General features: G+C 36.5%; 1 protein-coding gene across 2 annotated transcripts in view; it reads left to right on the top strand.

The window, feature by feature from the left end:
- Positions 1-22399, top strand: part of LOC138712304 (facilitated trehalose transporter Tret1-2 homolog) — a 61631-nt gene that overhangs the window by 27799 nt on the left and 11433 nt on the right. The window contains exons 4-6 of one of the 2 annotated variants that reach the window (XM_069843929.1): positions 12504-12639; positions 15699-15907; positions 21451-21723. In XM_069843929.1, coding sequence (XP_069700030.1) covers positions 12504-12639; positions 15699-15907; positions 21451-21723 — 618 coding nt within the window. The remainder of the gene's footprint in view (positions 1-12503; positions 12640-15698; positions 15908-21450; positions 21724-22399) is intronic. The other variant, XM_069843930.1, reaches the window with a different exon arrangement.

Genomic DNA, 22399 nt, shown 5'->3' with positions numbered 1-22399 from the left:
TTTGTTTTATTCTGAAAAGCCATTATTTCTCAAAACTGACGACAGATGGGTTTTGGAAAATAGGAAAATGATGTAGGAAGATTAACATTTCACTGAAATCTACTATTTTTCTGAAAAACTTTGGGTTCCAAGCTTCAAAATGAGAGATCATTTATTAAAATCCGTTCAGCCGTTTTCCCATAATTTCCATTACCAGTTCAAATTATATATATATATATATATATATATATATATATATATATCTCAAGCTGAGGAGACTGGAATGGGTGGGGCATGTTTACAGAATGGAAGAGCGGAGAATACCAAAGAAAATTTTCAAGGAAATGTTTATGGGAGGAGACCTGTTAGAAGACCTAAAAATAGGTGGATTGATGCGGTTACAACTGACTCCAGACTCATCTTCGGAAGCGCGGAATGGAGAAGGATGGCGATGGATAGGGAAAAATGGAGGAAGAAGCTAGAGGAGGCTAGGGCCCAACATTGGGCTGTTAGGCCATAGTAGTAGTAGTAGTAGTAGTAGTAGTAGTAGTAGTAGCAGTAACATCTTCCTAAATCAACAGATGGCAACACTTCATCAGTTTAGAAAGTGGCTGATATCTACTTAAGTATAAGATCAAGGCCTTAGTATAAGACAATGTCATGTGATAGAATTCCTGAATGCAGAAGGTGAAACGCCCATTCGCATTCATGAATGGCTGAAGAAGGTTTATGGAGATGCAACAGTGGATGTCAGCACTGTTAGATGACGGGTTCGTCGCTGTAAAGGAGCTGAAGAGGACACACCTTTGGCTGATGGAAAGTGACTGCAGTGACTCCACGCAATATGCAGCGAATGGACATAATTCATGATGACCACCGGGCAACAACAGATGAATTGTGTCGCAGACTCTCCATCGTTAAGGCAGTGTGATGTCCATTATTGATAAAATGGTATATTCCAAATTTTGTGCACGCTGGGTACCAAAAGTATTGACCGACCACAATAAAGAGGCGAGAAAAACAATAGTCTTCGACCTGTTATAGCGCTCCGTGCTTTTGTATGGCTGTGAAACCAGGAAAATAACTAAAGATATCATCAATAAACTACAAGTTTTTATTAATAGATGTTTGAGAAACATAATAAAAATATTCTGGCCGGTCCAGATATCCAACGAAAACCTATGGTTAAAAACTAAATAAAAACCAGTTGCACTTGAAATTCGGCATAGGAAGTGGGGATGGCTGTGACATATACTTCGCCGACCTCCAAATGACCCCGCCAGAAAGGCATTGGATTGGGATCCGCAGGGCAGCAGAGGAAGTAGCAGACCCAAGATAACATGGAAACGAACTGTTCTCACAGAAGCAAAAACGATGGGGAAGACATGGAGTGAGATTAAGGCGTTGGCCAGGAATAGAGTCAGATGGAGAAGCTTTCTGAGAGCCCTGTGTTCCACCTAGGAATGATGGGAATATTGATTGATTGATTGTTATAGCTCTACAGTGTGGAGGGGAGGAGTTCTTGAAGAAAATTGTGACTGCAGATTAGACTTGGGTTCATGTTTTTTTAACCTGAGGCAGTCGATGGAATGACATCACACAACGTTGCAGAAGAAGAAAAAATTCAAAACTGTGTAATTTGCAGAGAAAGTTATGACGACAGCCTTTTGGAATGCGAAGAGTGTGATTCTGGTTGATTTTATGGAGCAGAGGTGCACAATAAATTCTGTCCAATATGTCGAAATCCTCAAGGAGCTTAAAGCACGTCTTCGGCGAGTTCACCCATCAAAAGTTACGGCGGATATTCTTCTTTTGCACGACAATGCAAGACCACACACCTGTCGCTACACCAGTGGCGAGATTGCGAAAATTTGTTGGAAAGTCTTGGTTCATCCACCATACAGTCCTAACCTACCACCATCATACTTCCAACTCTTCGGTCCAGTAAAGGAAGCTCATCGTGGACATCACTTTGAAAAAGAAGAAACACTGAAAATACCGTGCGTTAATGGCTGAGGAAGAGGAACTGTGATTTTTACCGCATTGAAATACATTTTCTTGTTTCAAGGTGGAAAAAACTGTGGAAAAAGATGGAGATTACATTCCAAAGTAATCGTGATTGTTGTGACTGTTACAATATTTAATAATATTCTTGTATATTAAAAGAGAAAAAAATAAGAGGCATTACATTCTCACTGCTCCTTGTAGTTTCTACAGATGTGTCAGAAATGACAGTCTAAGACGTCCAATTATCGCTGCACACATCTCTACACGTTAGCGAAGACAAAATACTGCCATATGACGTACAGTATAAACTCTATTTCATTCAAATTCAGTTCTTTATTACATTACTATAATTACTATATGAGTGCAAAGTAACGTTTCGGGCAGTGTGTACAAATTGTTTTATGTATCTCGTCATTCATAGTTTATAATATCCATTTTCTTCTACTGAGAGACATTACACAATGAAAATTGTTTAGATCGTAAGAATTATAAATGTCCACCACTGAAAGAAGTGACATAGGCTATATGTAATATTGTCATTATTATTGATCAGAATTTAATATTACATATTAAATAGCCCATAAGAATCAATTATATTTCGGGTGTCAGCAACATCCCGCATGACTTCTAATGTTACAAAGTTAGGCGCAATTATTTAAGGGTTAAATTAAATACGAATAAAAGAACTATAATCTTCTTTTAGGCTCAAAATTCATCATTCTGATTGTTCTTCTCAAAATTGTGAATGTCCCATATTAACCGAATCGTCAGAAGTTAAGAATTTAGGCATTCCAATAGACCAACACTTACGATGGAATAAACATATTACATATTTATGCAATAGATTACGTAAAAAAATTTATATCTTTTTTATACTTCGGTCATATTTACCAGTTAATATTTTAGGTCTCATTTATTTAGCTTTATATCAATCCATTCTCCAATATGGAATTTTGGGATGGGGAAATGCTTGTAATTCTAATCTCACTCCACTAATACTTATTCAGAAAAGAATAATTAAAATATGCCTTAATAAATCAATTGATACTCATCCGAGCTTCTCTTCACTGATTTCAATGTTTTGAAAATTAAACAGATTTACTATATTGCCTTATTAAACTTCATACATAAAAATCGTAATAATTTCAAATTGTATCATCATAAATATGGAACTAAAAGATCCGATTTTATACGACTAAAGGAACCAAAGTGTTTCACAAGCACAGCTCTTAGCCATGGTACCTACTTTGGTCCAAGGTTATATAATAAAATAATTGAAAAATACCCAAGTTTGGAAAATTTTAGTATCAGAAATTTCTAAAATGGCGTTAGGAATTTAATTGCTAAAGAATATATGTTGATTTAATATGTGTATGTATTTGTATGATTTAAAAGTGTTAAAATTGAAATTGTATTTTTAAAGTTAATTTATTCTTATATTTTTTTTTCTTTACCCACTTTGTGTCAAATAATTATTTTTGTTTGTGTTAAGTGTGTGTTTAGATAACTCCCTGACCACGAGTTTTTACTCCTTCAGGGAAGAATTAAGATTATATTTTCGTACATGTTATTTTACTAACACTAAATAATTTAAAACTCTATTAAACCCTAATAGTAATACAATATTAAATTGGTATTTCGACACTGGCATCCAAAATTCTGCAAAGCTCTTGGGTAGGACGTATTATTGTTGGAGTATTTTGACTGGAGGGACAAAAAACATAATTGAAGACCTCCCCGGAAAAAGGGTATAACATGAAATTTTTAAAATATGGTATGTGGGTAGAAAATGTAATTTTAAAACATTTATCTCTAACAAATTATTACGTTCTATTTCGGAATAAACTTGAATCCTTGTTTAACCAAATGGTTGTGATAGTAAATATAGCCCGAATGAAATATGCTTCTAAAATTACTTCCCTTTTTCCTGACACATGAAAAATAGTTTTGTTGATCACATCCATATTCCGTGGAGGTCATAAATTATGTCCTATTGCAAAAACAACGTCATGTGTCTTATTTTACTCAAGTTACAATATTAGAGATAACTATTCTTTAACGCATTTAGGCCAACTTGCATTCTATAATGTCTTTTACTTACTTACTTACTTACTTACTTACTTAGTTACTTACTTACTGGCTTTTAAGGAACCCGGAGGTTCACTGCCGCCCTCGCAGAAGCCCGCCATTGGTCCCTATCCTAAGCAAGATTAATCCAGTCTCTAACATCATATCCCACCTCCCTCAAATCCATTTTATTATTATCTTTCCATCTACGTCTCGGCCTCCCGAAAGGTCTTTTTCCCTCCGGCTTCCCAACTAACACACTATAAATATTTCTAGATTCGCCCATATGTGCCACATGCCCTGCCCATCTCAAACGTCTGGATTTAATGTTCCTAATTATGTCAGGTGAAGAATACAATGCGTGCAGTTCTGTGTTGTGTAACTTTCTCCATTCTCCTGCAACTTCATCCCTCTTAGCCCCAAATATTTTCCGAAGCAACTTATTTTCAAACACCCTTAACCTATGTTCCTCTCTCAAAGTGAGAGTCCAAGTTTTATAACCGGTAATATAACTGTTTTATAAATTCTAACTTTCAGATTTTTTGACAGGAGGTTGGATGATAAAAGCTTCTCAACCGAATAATAACAGGCATTTCCCATATTTATTCTGTGTTTAATTTCCTCCCGAGTTTCATTTATATTTGTTATTGTCGCTCCCAGTTATTTGACTTTTTCCACCTTTTCAAAGGAAAAATTTCCAATTTTTATATTTCCATTTCTTACAATATTCTGGTCAGGAGACATGATCATACACTTTGTCTTTTCGACATTTACTTTGAGACCTATCTCTTTACTATAATGTATTTTGGTATAATAAAAAGTTTTGCAACTTGTAGAGACTGGGAAACAACTAAAAAAAATATCCGAATTATATTCCTTCATTTTATAGGCCATGTTGCAGGTCGCACTTAAAAAAACTTCAGAATATTAACATTTTCTTCATTGTATTTGCTGGAATTTCGTCGCATGTACAAGATAATTTTACTAAGTTATTTAGATCATTCTTAAGCTTTCCTCCTAAAAAAATCTCAAGTGTTTTAAATTTAGCGTTAACCTTACAAAAAATCTCGTACAAAAAATTATGCATTTTAGATCAACTTTACTAGTACTTAAATCAAATTTTTTACACTTTACTTGAACTGATTTATGTAAGCGAAATGTTGTCAAACTGTTGGACTCGACCCTTACTTAACACCACACCCACTTTGTTTTGGGCGATTATCAAATGGCGGACGCACTTCAATTTGTTTCAGATATGGCGGTGCAACAGCCACTCTATAAACTGTTTCTAGCTCGTTGAATCTAGCTCGTCTTGTCTCAGTTAATATCCAGTGAGAGTGGGTGTTTGAGACTTCTGATCTTAAGTGATGCTTGTATTTCCATTCAACTTAGTGTATCGCAGTGCCGAGGTTTTCTAATGAGGAACGTCTGGACACGATTTTAATTTACGGGATATGAAATGCAACTCGCGTTTCGTTCAACGCTTTTATGCAGAAAGGTTTACGGTCGGATTATTATTCAGTACAGAGACAATCATCGCTGTCTGCTAGCTGGTCCGTGACACGGGCAGCGTAATTCCAACATTTCGCAATCAAGGTTGTGGAATTGACAGGAAAAATAGTTTAAATCTGGTCGCTTGATTTTGCAATACGTAACCTTTTGTTTACATCTCACATCGGATGAGTTCAATGCCTCCGCGTGTTATATTGGACATTGTAACGTTGCCAGAAATGCAACAATAACGTTGTCACGTATACTTCCTCGATAAGAATAAGTACTAGTTTGTTATATATTATTAAATGGCTATTATTATTATTATTATTATTATTATTATTATTATTATTATTATTATTATTATTATTTCATATACAAGTACGTTGACATTCTTAACTCTTAAAAATAACTCTTTAATAATAATTTTTAATCACATACCTTAATGTTCGGCCTCAGAATAAGGCATTGCAACCTCGGTTTTACTCCACGTAGATTAGACAAGTAGGTGTCATTTAATAATGCAAGCAGCTTATTGGTTGCAATAATGAAATTGAGGCGAGTGATTGGAGCGGCGACATAAGAAATTGAAAACAATAATGCAATTAAATTTCAAAGACCTGCCGAATGTTATGCACGAGGCCGCTCAAAGACCTGCCGAATGTTAACCATGAGAGCGCAGCGATAATAGAAAAACACGAAAAACAGCCAACTTTCGACGTTTCACTGTATTGCCGACAGAGGTGTCGACCAATAGCCTTGATTTTTTTCTATAGCACTGCAGAGGACATGCCTCCTATTGACAGCCTGTCAAAACTAACGTTCACGCTAAAGTCGCAGTAAAATCATATATGCACTACTGCGGAATTACCCGTACTGCGGAATTAGCCGAGTCTAATCTATCTCTCCTTTCAATGTACACGATAGGGTTATGATATTAGGTAGGGTGCCCATTTATCGTCCCCCATTTAGTTTTCTCACCATTCATATAAGTTACCATTAAAGTTGAAGACTTGAAACTAATCTAGTTAAGAACTTTCAACGTTTAACTACAAGACACATAATTCGAAATTCATAAATTTGGAATCAAATTGAATATAAAACATGAAGAATGAAATTATGCAATTTTTTACATTTCAATGAAGCGGTCTAAATTTCGTCCCCTATACTTTTTAACATATTGAATGACAATTATTTCAATAGTACAATGAAATAAAAACATAGAACACCAAGAATGTCTATTAATAACTAAGAAGTCAACGTTAAGATTTCTTCTCGTCTGCTGTAGCTTTTGGTTTTCAGACTCATTAACTTTTCTTTTCTGCTGCTGTGTGAACACTGTTCTTATGGGGTGTACTCGTTACCAGAAGTGCTGTACCACGCCTATTGGAAAACGATGGCTGTATCACTGGAACTTTCCGAATATCTTCTGGACTGATCACGGAATTTGAAGTTTCAGGTTCAGTTTCCTGACGTTCTGTCACTTGGGTAGGTTGATGTCGATTAGATACCAATTTGTTGCCCATCTTTTTCTCCCTAACAGGTTTTACAGCTTCTATTATGTCCTCCTTGCTCCATAGTTTCTGTTTTCCCATCTGAAGGCAACTAGAAATATAAATGACAACAGCCTTAATAAAATTACATGACATGGAAATAGCATTCCGAAATCCGTCCCGGGGACGAAATTTAGGCATGTGCACCACAGAAGTATGGCGGCATCTCGTTCTAAGCACGCTGCAATGTCCGGTTCATTTAATATATATTCTTAAACTAGACACTTTGATCTATATATAGGAGAAAAAAATGTTATGAAAATACGTACCTTAGGCTGTGAAATACTGCTGAGAATATATAAGAAGAATAGTTTTTCACCTTCCAGATATTTAAAACTTAATAACAACGAAACAGACAATAACACTCGCTCCAACTGAAAGCACGCTTGCTATTGCATAAAAAGCGATAGTCTCTACTGACCATCACCAGGGTGCGACACATTATGGGCGAAATACTGTGGGGGACGAATTTAGGCAAGGGGACGAATATTGGGCACTACACCTTACTGTATATTCTCAACATATTCGATCCTGCTAATCTTTACATTTCTGTATTCGAGCCATCAGTCCCTTACTCATACTATTTACAATTTTAAAAACAGACGTACTGTGACCCTTGAAGCCTGTTCTTACTATGTCTTTCATGTGTCTTCACTTTCATTTAACCATCCTTCTAATTTATCCACTTCTTTTCCTACTTCCCTTCTCTTATTCTCAATTACAGTTAAAAACTATTCCTACATTCAACTTCATTCCCCTTTTCTCATAACTAAATACATCCTTCTTCGTATAGGGTTATATCGCTTCCACTCTGTATAGTACAGTAGGTGCCTATAGCATTATTGAGACACTGGACGAAGATAAGGAAACGTAATTTGAGGATTAATAGGAATTCTCGACAAATAGTTTTTATCAGTACCAAGAACCCAGCCAATTTGTCTTTGTTAGATATATGGATATTGTAATACCTATAATTATCGACAGAAACTTGAATAGTAGGTCAGTAATAACAGCACTCGTGACAGACTGACATTGAACGTTAATATATAATTATTATGTTCGAGTAAGTATATTCTGTTTCGTATCTCATTTCTCATTTCTGCAAATTCGTAAAGAAATTATTTAAAACGTAAACAGTATGTGAAAACGACAGCGACTGACGTCTATGTATCAATACGCATTGTTTGGTCTTTAACGAGTTAAGGTATGCGTCGACTCTTAGCACAAAAATTCGCATTATTCCCTTAATGTCTTTCAAACTTTGGTGACATGTTTCTTGGGAGTAAACTAATCAATTTATAGAATTCAAACTTGAAAATCTAATTTATGGGCCCAAAGATATTTTTGAGAAAAAAAAATCAATAAAACTTTGAACCGACCTAAATTCATTATAAATTGACTTGGCATAAAACTTCTTTCGCCAAAATGATTCCTACATAAGGAGAATGTTACAAAATAAAATTATTTAATTATCCTGAACCATTCAACAGGTATGCCACATTATATAAGCAAATTAGAAATATATACTACATGTAGCTATATACTGCCTATATATGTATCAGAGTTCTGCATTGGAGTTAAATCGCTCGCTTGAACTCGGTCGAGAGTCGCACCCTCGAGTGAGATACGATCGGTCGTAATACGCTCGTAATAAATACAAGCACAGTACAAGGTCATCTCACCGACATGTCTTATCTTGTATGGAAGGCGACAGATAAGATACACATATGTTTTGCCCACACGGTAAAAATAAGGCTTTATTTTCTGCGTTTATGACAAACGTTTAATAGAACAGTCTAATGGAACGTACCAAAACAGGAACAAGAAGTTATAAATAAAATAGTATGAAAAACTTCGATATATATAGTTATTATTGCTAATTAATAATATTATTCAATATTTGATTTACCACATTTATAATATGATAGGTCCATACATAGTGCCCCGCCTATATACAGTACTGCGACAATGTAGAAACGTTTCACAAAATATTATTGATATAGCAGTAGATTAATAACAATATTAGAACAGAGATAACGCCACAGAAAATATAATAAAACGAATAATCATGCTGCACAACTGTTACAGACGCAAAGATTGATACACTAATAAAATTATTAGAGATTATTAGTATTAATATTATTATTATTATTATTATTATTATTATTATTATTATTATTATTACTAGAAAACTTGATACAGTTCTTGCATTATCGTGATTGTGTTCTCCGTTTACAATAATTACATTTACATCCAATAACATATCTCAGATGTGGCAAAAACAAAATCACTCCTTTGTGGGGGAAAAAAAAAATTACCTACAACATTTATATTACATTTTAAAGCAAGTTTTGTAGTTGTACTATGCAAAGTTTTGAAATGATAAACACCTATGATGTTACTACACAGTTCATCACTGTAACAAGAACGAATGTCTAACGCTCGGCTTATACCGTTCAACGATTTATCGCTCGTGACAATTTTACCCATCTTGCATGTGCGCTACCTATCGGATAATGCTATGAACTACTTTGCGCTCGAGCGAAAACGTCCGATGCAGACCTCTGATATGTATATTATTGGAATAAAATAATTATAATCGATTAAAAATAATAATTTAAGTTTACAACATAGCAACATGTTTCAGTTTGAATTTGGTACCTCAATGAAGTCTTTTGCACAGCTGGAAGTCTACTTTTTTCCCCCTCGGAATGATAATACATGTCGGAAAATGTGAAATAGGAGAAAACAGACACTGAAAATGGCGTAAGGTATAGGAAGTGCAATGTCTTTATTTTATAAATGCCCAAATAATTATAAAATTACTGAGATAATGGGTACAAGTTATATATTTCTTAAATTAGAGGAAATGAGCTTCCAGACGAAGGAAAAATGTTACTTACAAAATAAAATTTCAATTAATCTGACATTTCTAAAGTCGCTGTATACCTTAATATTCGGCGTTCTGCATCTCGACTCCAGTCCCTTCACAAAAAACCAGTATCGTCAACGTATGTGTCCACACACGTGGAGTAACGGTCAACGCGTCTAGCCTCGAAACCAAGTGGCTCGGGTTCGAATCCCGGTCGGGGCAAGTTACCTGGTTGAGGTTTTTTCCGGGGTTTTCCCTCAACCCAATACGAGCAAATGCTGGGTGACTTTCGGTGCTGGACCCCGGACTCATTTCACCGGCATTATTACCTTCATTTCATTCAGACGCTAAATAACCTGAGATGTTGATACAGCGTCGTAAAATAACCCAATAAAAATCAACGTATAAAGTTTGTTCCGATAAGCCAGGAAACCGTTCTCGTCACCGTTACGACGTTTGAGGATTTCCTGTATCTACTTGTTACGGGTGACAGAGGCGTAGTGGTTGTAGATTTTATTTATCGAAGGCTTACTGAGCAAAACTTCAAAATCTTGGTTTCTCAAACGACTATTAAGTCAGGAATGAAATTGAAAAATGGCGGAGGTGGTGTTTTGGCCTTCTATATTTGGATTAAACCTGAGATCGAAGGTTCTTTCATCTTTCATTTGCTTGCAATCGCACCGAATGAAGGAAGATTAATCAAATTTGAAAAATATTTAACGAGAAACTGTTTGTTCCCATTCTTTTCCTTCCCATTGATAATAGACTTATAGGCTGATTATTCTCTCGCACTGACAAAAACTACAAATGCTTATGAGTCTTTTTATTTCCACCTCGCCAATGCCTTTTACTTTCCAAATCCTTCCATAGCCACTTTGTAAAAAAATAGTTGATCTTCAAACTGAGACTTATGTCAAGTGCAACAGCATAAATGATTCTTTCAAATATCCCCGTCACGTATGTAAGAAGATGGAGCTTTTTAGAAAGATAACTGGAAAAATACAAACGTGGAAATTATTCAGGATTACAATTTGTGAAAAAATGTCACAATATTGCGGTTAAAATGTGACACTAGCTTAATTTTAATTATTTCATGCCATTACGTGGTAGCATTTTTAAAATGTGCTACATTTTACGTTACATTAATCATGGACTTATCAAAACAGAATTTTCAACTGGACCAAACCGCTAAATGGTTGCGCAGTTCCAAGTCTGCACAAAATGTTGGGGGGGGGGATATTTTGTCTTGAGGTAAAGTCATCTCGTAACACCTGTCATTAAAAACCCGGAACGAATTCAACTATCGATTACACCTGTCTTTGCATACAGGAACAAGCTGGACTATCGGTTACACTTGTCCTTACAAACCCGGAACGAGATGAACTATCTGTTACACCTGAGCGCACGTTTTGATACATTCTTTCAAAAACGATCCAACATGACATTAGTCCCCTAAAATTTTGCAGTCTGCACAACAGAAAAAAAAACACGTCTTCGGACATTGGTTACTATTCAGACTTTTACATACCTCTAAGAATTTATAAAGAGTATAGAGATACAAGCAGATCAGCAAGCCTCCTGATGAATATGACCAAGACACAAGTAATGTCAAACGGGCCGGAGTCACCCATAATAATTGATGGTGCAGAACTACAATACATGTCTGAATACGTATACCTAGGACAGCTAGTCTCCTTTCACCAGAAGACAGAGAAGGAAATAAAACGAAGGATTTCTCTCGCGTGGAAGACATTCTTAACTCTCAAGTTCATCGTACTGGAGAAAACACTCAGCAAGAAACTCAGAATAGAAATATTGGAGACCTGCGTAACTCCTGTACTGTTATATGGGTGTCAGACATGATCTCTCACTGCCAAACTTCGTAACAGCCTCCAAATATGCCAAAGAAAGATGCTGAGAAGGATACTAGGCTTATCACTGAGGGACAGAGTTCCAAACGAAGTACTACAAAAGATGTCAGCAATTAAAGATCCAGCACTGCAAGCCACCAACACCAAATGGAAGTGGGGAGGCCATGTTGCACGACTTAGAGACGGAAGATGGACACAGACAATCACACTATGGGATCCCCGCATTGGCAAGAGATCACGCGGAAGACCAAGAAGAAGATGTGCCGACCTCTTCAGTGAACGTGTAGGAAGCCGTCAAGCAGAGCAAGACATAGGGAAGACTGGAAAAACCTAAGAAGACAAGTGAACAGCGACTGAAACTAGTGCGACAGAAACAAGCGAACAATATCCAACAGTGCAAAATGTGAACCAAGTGAACAATTCCAAGATTGTAAACATCTCTTACGCGGAGTAGCTCACCGCGTGAGACAAACAGAGCTCTCCCTCTATAAGAGGAGGCCTTTGCCCTTAACTGGACACTTTTAGGCTAATCATTTCATTTCATTTCATACAGATACATTCGGTACGCAAGAACATATTAGGGTAATTTTTATTTGTTTTACTCTAAGTCATAATCTGCTTAACAATGCTGCACTCAATTTTTAACAAAACGGTTCCTTGCAGATCATGATCACATTGGCAGTGGGCATGATAGCCTTCAGCTGTGGGATCAGCGTTGGGCATACTGCCGTGCTGATACCGAGACTACGACAGAACGACAGTTCTCTACAAACCGATGAAGATATGGGATCGTGGATAGGTAAGATATTTTGCCTGCATCCAGTGCTTGCAGTTCAGAGGATATTATTCTGACAGTAAACTGAAACGTAATAATGTTAAATTCATATATCGTTGCGTCTTGTCCGAATAATACACTCGTACATACAACAACGATATTTGATAATTTCCTTATCATTCAAGGGATGGCATCTAAAGCAGCACATAATTTTATTAAGTTATCATGCTCATTCTTGATATACACTAGACTGGGCCTACAACGAAATGACAACAATATTAACAGAAAAATCATACGCATTTCAAAGTAGTGGACAGCATACAATACATTATAATATATATTTTTAGTTGTTTAATTTATGACGCTTTATCAGCTGTTATAATTATCTAGCGTCTGAGTGACATGAAGTTAATAAATGCTAGCGAGGTGAGTTCAGCGCCGAAAGTTACCCAACACTTCCTTCTAATGGGTTGAGGAAAAATACCAGAAAAAACTTCAAGCAATTAACTTGTACAAAATTGGATTTTAACCCTGGCCCGCTAGTCACGGTCAGTCATGCTAACCGTTACTCCATAGCGGTGAACTATAGCGGTGCCCATATATGAAAAAAGGGGAAGGTTAGATGAAAATATTAGGTGAGAACTTAATTTGACAATCCTTGTCTGACATTCAAGTGGAGTTACAATAATTTATTAAAAATAGAGAGTGCGGTATAATTTGCGTAGAAGAAGAATACAAGGAAAACAGAGGAAACAGAAAGTGAACAAGGAGAATAAAGGAGAAAGGTAGGAAGTCAACAGAAACAAGGAGAACATTGGGAATACAAGAAGGTTAATGGGAATAGAAGGAGAAGAGAAGTAAAAGGAGAACAAAGGAAATAAAGGATCATAAGGGGAATAAAAGGAGCAAAAGACGGATACAAAGAGTGCAAGAGGACGGTAAGGACAAGGCGAATACAAGAAAATCAAGAGGAACATGAGAACAACAAAATGAATACAAGGGCAAAAAGATAAATATAAGGAGAACAAGGGGAATATAAGGATTATAGGAAAAACCCGAGGAGAACAAAGAGAATACAAAAAGAACAAGAGGAATATAAGGAGAAGGAAGGGGATAAAAAGAGAAAATGGGACAGGGAGAAAAATGAGAATGCAAGGAGACCAAGGAAAAGACAAGGAGAACAAGATGACGGACGAGGAGAATAAGGGAAAGACTAGAAGTATAAGGGAAAGGCTAGGATAATAAGGGGAAAAGTAGGAGAACAAAGATAAGGCTAGAGGGACAAGGGTATTCAAGGAGAGGAAGTGGAATACAAGAAAAACAAAACGAATGACAAGGACAAAAAGCCGAAAAAAAGCACAAAAGGAAGAGAAGACGTGTAAGTGTAATTCTAATAGAACAAGAAGAATATGTGAAAAAGTAGAGGAGGTTACATTTTTGTGTGACCATTCCTGAGGAGGAAGAAATATTCATACGTCAAAATTAGAGCAACCATACCTATAGGTAGTAAAAAAAAAAACGTTTTTCATGCCCATCCCTTTATTACCAGTCACAATGGGAAGACAAGGCAGTACTAGAAAGTTCAGAAGAATCTTGTGTTCAATGACCATGATCAGTGTCCAGAGAGCCTTAAAAAATAAATGGTTTCACAAAGATGGTTTGGTAACTTTAAAATTTAGGATCTTTGCGGCACAGTCTTCTAAAGGTGAGCTGAACACCACCTGTTCAAGAATTTGTTTTCGTGTATTCGAAGAAAATCATTACGAGACCTGAAAGGAATACACTCCAAAGTAAATAAGTTAAATGCATGACGTCATCATTGAAAACACTTCCATTCTAAAGCAAGTACATTTTTCCCAGAAGTAGGCCTTCGAGAATGATTTATGAATAATAATAATAATAATAATAATAATAATAATAATAATAATAATAATAATAATAATAATACTTTATTGCCGGAACAAAGATACATATTGATTTTTATATAAAAGCACTCTACCACCCCCAGAAAGAGTAAGTTACATACTCGTGCTCAGGGGGCATTCCACATAATGTTAAGACATATGAATAACAATTATGTTTAAATCAGACTAGCCCAATTGTTTGTAACTTTTAGGATATTAATGTAACTGCAGTATAATTATAATATATTCAATTTTGCTGTTAATTATTTAAGAATTGACACAATGTGGTAGTCTTCTTCAATAGCCTACTAATAATATCCCCAACTTTTGGGAAAGCAAATATGTCCGTATTTTTTATCCATCCTATCTATGATGAACAGAGTTCTTCCACGTACCAGGATGGTAATCACTAGACCACCACAGGTTCTCTGATAGCTTATACAGAGTGAGTCATAAGTATGTTTGAAAAACGCGTGAGCGTGCTCCTGGACAAAAAATAAGAACAATTATTCTTTATATGAAAATATCACGGAAAATGCTTATTTATTGAAGAAATGGTCATATTCGTTTTTGTTCTTTTTTGTTTTGTCACAAGTACATGTTTGGAAACTTGTCATTTAACGTTTACAAAAGGTGCTCAATGTGTCCCCTCCATTGTTTATACATGCCTGAGCACGACGTACACACGACTGGCGAGTACGCTCAAATACTATGTTGTCATCACGAATCAATCGGCATGCATTTTTAACAGCTCCTCTACATCATTCATTGATGTTTCATAGACGATAGTCTTCAAGTGACGCCAAAGATAAAAATCTAATGGGGTGAGGTCGGGTGATCTGGGTGGCCAAGATACAGGACCACCTCGTCCAATCAAAACAAAAACAATGTATTACTGTCTTGTCACTGTGTTGTTTGTAAACAAACACTGGTACAAAATCAAAACAAAAACAACACAATAATATGATCAGATACTTATGAAAACAAAAATCACTATCACTCAAATAAATAAGCATTTTCCGTCAAATTTTCATATCAGCAATTGTTCTTATTTTTTATCCAGGAGCACGCTCACGCGTTTTACAAACATCTTATGACTCATCCTGTATAATTTTATATTAATTGAACCTCTGTGATTTATGAACAAATATTCTCATGCTGTTTTGTCTTCATCTACAGCTAGCATGCAGACCCTGGGCTTGGTAATGGGAAATATTGTCGGAGGAGGAATGGCGGATCGACTGGGGCGCAGAATGGTTATAAGAGGCGCACAAGTGCCATACGTCATTGGCTGGATCCTCACCGCCAGTGCTACCAACCACGCGGTCATGATATTTGCAAGACTGGTTGTAGGGATGGCACGAGGAATGACCGGGGATGCCATGCTGGTAATATAAATTCTGTAGATCTCACATCACTTCTGAAAATAGTTGAGAACAGGGCCTGCGATGGGGACCATGGGCTCAGGGGGCCAAGAACACGGTTCTATATTATACCTGAAGATATTATTTCGATTTTGAATGACATTCGTATTTCATTCATGTATTCCAAAGGTGTACTATTTACAGCATAATAGTTGTGTTACTTTCAATAATCTCTTCTCAAGTTGCAATATTTTTTTTTTCTTTCCGATGTCGCAACGTTAATCCCACCCCGTATCTCCATCACGTGTTCAACTCTTTCTGTCTTCGTCTCTCACGAACACCGCGCGGCTCATTATTTAAATTTAGTGACATTTCAGGAATCAAGTACTTTTACGCAATTGTACAGGAAGTTTATGTTTTTTAGTCAAAGTTTGCCGCGAAGGCAGAAAGCAGAAATTAAATATTGCCTTGGAAAAATAAATTATGGTTTATTTAACGATGCTCACAACTGCCAAGGTTATATCAGCGTCGCCGGTGTGCCGGAACTTTGTCCCGCAGGAGTTCTTGTGCAGTATTATTATTTAGTCCTGACAATTCGGCGATGCGAAACAGGAGAAATAATAGGAGTAGTGGAGAGCGCTACGGAGTAGAGATAAGGGCGAGCGATCAGTAAAGAAATGCAGTAAAGCTTAACTGTACTGGAAACACACCGCTCTACCGCACGCATGACATCCCATCGCTCTGAAAGCAAGCGACTGACTAACCCGAACCTCTTGGCGTAACTTAATGGACTCGTCTAACCCAGGCGCACATTGTCGGGGCGACTGTCAGGACTAAATAATCGTACTGTACATGCCAGTAAATCTACTGACATGAGCCTGACAAAAATCGGGCACAGAAAGCCAGTACTATACCGACTGTACCACCCAGGTCGACTGTTGCCTTCAATAATTGCACAACCAAGCGCACACTAAAATAAACCCTGTCCTACGGGATTGTCTTCGCGTTGAAAAGTTGGCTTTGCATGTGATGATATCCTTGAGAATGCTTGGGATCTACTATAAGCAGTAACATGTGTTGCTGCCAGGAAGGAGAATAGCAATAGCAAAGGAAGTTTTTAATATAAAATGGGGCATCTTCTGCGGGCCTCTGAAAAAAGAACTAAGGAAGAAACTAGTGAAATGCTTTGTATGGAGTGTGGCATTTTATGGGCAGAAAAATGGACATTACGACGAAGTGAACAAGAAAAGCAAATAGAAGCATTTGAAATGTGGATATGGAGAATAATGGAACGTGTGAAGTGTACAGACAGAATAAGAAATGAAGCTGTGTTGGAAAGAGTGGGTGAAGAAAGAATGATTCTGAAACTGAAAAGGGAATTGTTGGGTCACTGGCTGAGAAGAAACTGCCAACTGAAGGAAGCACTGGAAGGAATGGTGAACGGGAGAAGAGTTCGAGACAGAAGAATATATCAGATGAAAGATGACATTAAGATATATGGATCTTATGAGGACACAAAGAGGAAGGCAGAAAATGGGAAAGATTGGAAAAAGGTGGATTTGCAGTGAAAGACCTGCCCTTGGGCAGAATACTGGATGAACGAAAAATTATATTCTCTAACAAATCTTCTGGAAAAATACCACTCCTGCACTCACTTCTTTTGACTTCGTATTTACGCTCGTGTTCCAGTGTAAATTATTGCAAAGCATAAGTACTGTTTCAAAATATTTACAAGAAAAGTCCAATGATTTATTGACAGACAGATCACTGTTAAAACATGCCCGAAATTATATGATAGAGTTGAGAGAGTATTTTTTGGAGTATCGTTTCAAAAGAAGGAAAAAATAAATATTAAATTCTTGAAAAATAAACCCTGTTTTTAAAACAACACGGCAACGGCATTTTAAGAAGTTCTTTGATGAACTGGTAGTGACGAACGATTACAGAACGCAGAAGAAAGGTCCCGAGTATGCAGTGGCGTATACTGGTTAAAGGGTTTGGGCTACCGCTGACCCTATTATTACACAAAATATATCTAACAATTACTTTAATTTTAATTACTATGGTAAAACTAATAATACAAAATTATTACATTATGTTATATTATAAACTTTTTCTTTTGTAATTTCCTTGGGCTACCGCCGGTAGCCCCGGTAGCCCGCAAAATACGCCCCTGCTTGTATGTAGGCCTATTTGTTTTTAACGCTTGCTTGGGCATCATAATTCAGTAGCTTCAAGTACGCTTTGAAAGCATGATCGACATGTCGGATAAATTCTCGCTGCTTCTGCAATAAAAACTCAGCATCTTAACCCAGAGGTTTCCAACCGGTGTGTCGCGAAATTTTGGAATTGAAAAATAAATTTTATGCCATCCAAAAAGTCTTTTTACAACGCATTTTTTAATTTAAAATGAAGTCTTTGATATGGTAGGCTATATTTTATTTTGAGACAAGACTTTACCAATAAAACGTGAACATCTGCAACAGAGCTCAGCTTAATTTTTCTGTCTGGCGATAATTCGAATGAAAGTTAACACCTACAACAATGCGTAGTAATTCATTTACTCTTGCCACTATATTTTTAGGTTATTGACATTATAAACGAACATGCTGAGTATTTATTAATTATATAAAGTATGCTTATTTTAAAGCATACGTGAACATGTGTGTTTCACTAAACTATTATTGCTGACGTAACTTCTGGCATGAACGAAATTCCGCTACTGGAATACTGCATTCCCGCCAGCAGCCATGGATGCACTAACGTGTTAACTCTTACCCGCGGGTAAGATACCTTAGCCCGAGGATGCATTGTGCTGATGACCGTTGATTTGAGGATTGAGTGAAAAGAACACAAGATGAGTAGTTAATTACAACGCCTTACCTCTAGCTGCGCGCAGTATCGTTGCAGTTAAGGCATTGCGGCGGAAGTAGAAGAAGGAGAAAGAGAGATGGAGTATCAGCTCAACGGGCAACAACACTATCCGTCTTACTAATAAAACACTATACACAGACGTTTAACTGTCTTATACAGAGACATCATTTTGTTTTTACTAACATTTCCAATGTTAACCTGACTATACCTTTGGGTTAACGATTGAGAACCGGAAACACTATTTGCTACCCCCTTCCACGACCAAATTTGACGACACTAGTGTAAAATACAATTCAAATAACTTTACTAGGTAAGCTATAGGAGGGAAGAAAAGTAGTGCATCCATTTACGTAAACTAAGAAATGTTACGATTTTGAGTTTGATCATTTTCGTCGGGTTTTTATTTAATCAAAATACAGTACAGTATTAACAGTACTTAAGTGTTTTTACTCACTAATTGACCTATCCAATCGGATGCATTTATTGTGCAATGTATACTATACTGTCTACAGCACATTAGCATACAATATTTATAGTGCATTTAAAATTAAAAAATAATCGAAATATGGATATTTAAACAAATTATTGAAAATGGTGGTCATTCATTTCGATACAGGCTTCAGTTCTTTTGTGCGTATTATCCAAAGATTTTTCAAGGATATCTTCTCAAATTGAATGTATGGTTTCTGGAATGTAATTATTTAATTCTTCTATGTTTGTAGGATGTTTAGCAAATACAAATGTTTCACAGTAACCAAAGAATTAATGCAAAGCACTCAAGTAAGGCGACATGGGGGAGCCATAATCCTACGTCCGTTGAAATGATTCTGTACCTACTCTATAGCAGTTTACCTTACTTACTGTCAATCCAATCTTCACTTCTGCCTGATCCGCATTGATGAATTTACTCAGATATGCTATCTACTGTTCGTCCATGTGGTTATGTAGGAGGGTCTTACAAAGGAGGAGGGGAATCACGTGACAATTACTTAACGAGACCCTTTTATTTAAATTATTTGAAACAGTTGTATAATATTACGTAAAGTCCAATTCATAACAGCAAATGTTTTCAGAAAAGAGCTAAGACAGCTCAGCCACTAGCTTTTACAGAGGGGCCAGCAGAAACGAGTGGGGGAAACCGGGATGCGACGTAACTAAACGGACGCACAGCATCTGTGCGAAAATATGATTCGATAGTGAATGAATGCTCTTTCTTCACTGAAAAATGCGATCATATTTCTGGAACATACTATACTCACTCATTTTGTACTATGACCGTAAGACGCCTTTACGGTTTTGGTTGCGTGTGGAAGTTTGCTACTAGAAGGAGTGGGAGTGAACTACATTCAAAAACCCAGGTACAATAAAAATTCAAGTAAAAATAAAATGATGTCCCTGTACTTATACAATGAGTAGCTCTTTATAAGTCGTGTGTAGATTTCTTACTAATAATCACCATATACAGTACGTCGTGTATAACAGTATAACTATTACACAGCTACGTCATAGTTTCGTCATTACTTCATTACGAAAGATAATAGAATATGTGAGGTTCTCTACTGCATCCGGTAGAGCGCTCCAGTGCGCCGTGTTATGTATCGGTAGTTTTTTTTTTTTAAGTTGGTTATTTAACGACGCTGTATCAACTACTAGGTTATTTAGCGTCTAAGTATCGATAGTACAACTGGCTCTGATCGATTACCACACTACATTTTGGTCAAAGAGTACAAGGTACAGCATTATCACAGTCTACTATATACAGTCACGAAGCTTGAGTTTTGAAGGTGCTAGAAACAATAGACTGTGACGGTACTATTTTGCATTGCCTGTAGTGAAGCTATATTAGCGATCCTAGTGGTGAGCAACTACCTAATGTTTGGATATTTACTACGTATTGAGCTTCGCGACTGTATATACTTGACTGTGGCATTATTATTCTAATTATTCTGTGCTCTTTGGTTTGTTCATCTGTGGTTACAATCAACCATAACCATAAAATGACATCCATACGAACAGCTGTTAGAGGGGCGGCCATTTTTCTCTATATACAATTCTTAAACAAGGGGTTCCGTGTATATAACTACTGCAAAGCAATTCGCATGTACAGTTACAGATTGTTTATACATCAGTCGCTTATTCTTGGTTTATTAGTAACGTTTCTTGTCTCAACTCTGTCTCGTATAAAAACTATACAAGGTTTATTAGTAACGTTTCCTGTCTCAACTCTGCATAAGTCTCGTATAAAAACTATACAAGGTTTATTAGTAACGTGTCCTGTCTCAACTCTGCATAAGTCTCCTATAAAAACTATACAAGGTTTATTAGTAACGTGTCCTGTCTCAACTCTGCATAAGTCTCGTATAAAAACTATACAAGGTTTATTAGTAACGTGTCCTGTCTCAACTCTGCATAAGTCTCGTATAAAAACTATACAAGGTTTATTAGTAAGACCGTATGGCTATGCGCGATAAAATTAAATAACAAAGTTTCCATTTTACAGCGTTCTTATTTCATGTTTTTCCAAACGGATCACTCGGTACGTGTATCCATGAAAATGCCGTAAATAAATTTTTAGAAATAAATAATACTTTCCCTCTATAATACTCTTATTCAAAAGATATACTATAATTGTAGAATTCACACACAACGGTTGGTAATACCGTCAACAATTTTCTCATTTCTTTCCTTTGCAGGTTATCTTGGATGAAAACAGTGACGCCCGGTTTCGCGGTACCGCTAACTCCTGCATGATCGTCTTCTACGTGTTGGGTTTTCTGGCAGTGACGGGAGTAGCCTCTTTTCTTCAGTGGCGGCTTGTGGCCTGGTTAGCTGTAATAGGTCCAGTTACAGCGTTCATTCTTACTTACTTTATTCCAGAAAGTCCAATGTGGCTTGTTAGGCACGGGCGAAATGAAGAAGCGGCTATTGCATTGGAAAGGCTTTGGGGAAGAAACCACAGAGACAAGGTAAACGAACACCTAACTTACAGACATTTAATTGGATATGCAGGGTGTCCCATGTATATTACTCACCGAAAGTAATTTTTCTCTCACGCTCCTTGTGAAAAGTAGTTCCAAGCAAAGTTCTTTAAGTGCAACGGGGAGGGGGATTAATACTATGAATATAATATATATATATATATAGTTCTTGTGACATTGTTTATTAAGAAAATACGAGTAGTAATTTATGTAATGAGCTGTATAGGATACATTTTATTCAGTACTTAATTTAACCTCTTCAAGATTCATTCAAAAATGTATCATCATCATCATCTTCTTTTCCTTCTTCTTCTTCTTCTTCTTCTTCTTCTTCTTCTTCTTCTTCTTCTTCTTCTAGGTTTAGGCCTTTCGGCCTGTTCTGCCTCCATTAAAATTGATCTCGCCAACGTTTTGCTGGTCTTCCTAATGATCTCCTTCCTGATGGATTATAATTCATGGCTGCTCTCGTTATACTTGTTGTTGGCATTCTATTTACATGTTCTTTCCAATTATGTTGTTATTCTTTAATAAGTTGAATTATACTACCTATTTTTAATTCTTTTCTAATATCTTCATTTCTTTTTTTGTCCAATAGTTTATAATCCGCAACATATCTAAGAAATTTCATTTCACCTGCTTCAATTCTTCTTTCTTCGTTTTTCTT

This window comes from Periplaneta americana, chromosome 13 (assembly GCF_040183065.1).
Source record: "Periplaneta americana isolate PAMFEO1 chromosome 13, P.americana_PAMFEO1_priV1, whole genome shotgun sequence".
In the NCBI taxonomy this organism is placed as follows: domain Eukaryota; kingdom Metazoa; phylum Arthropoda; class Insecta; order Blattodea; family Blattidae; genus Periplaneta; species Periplaneta americana.
This window is presented reverse-complemented; position numbering and strand designations above follow the sequence as displayed.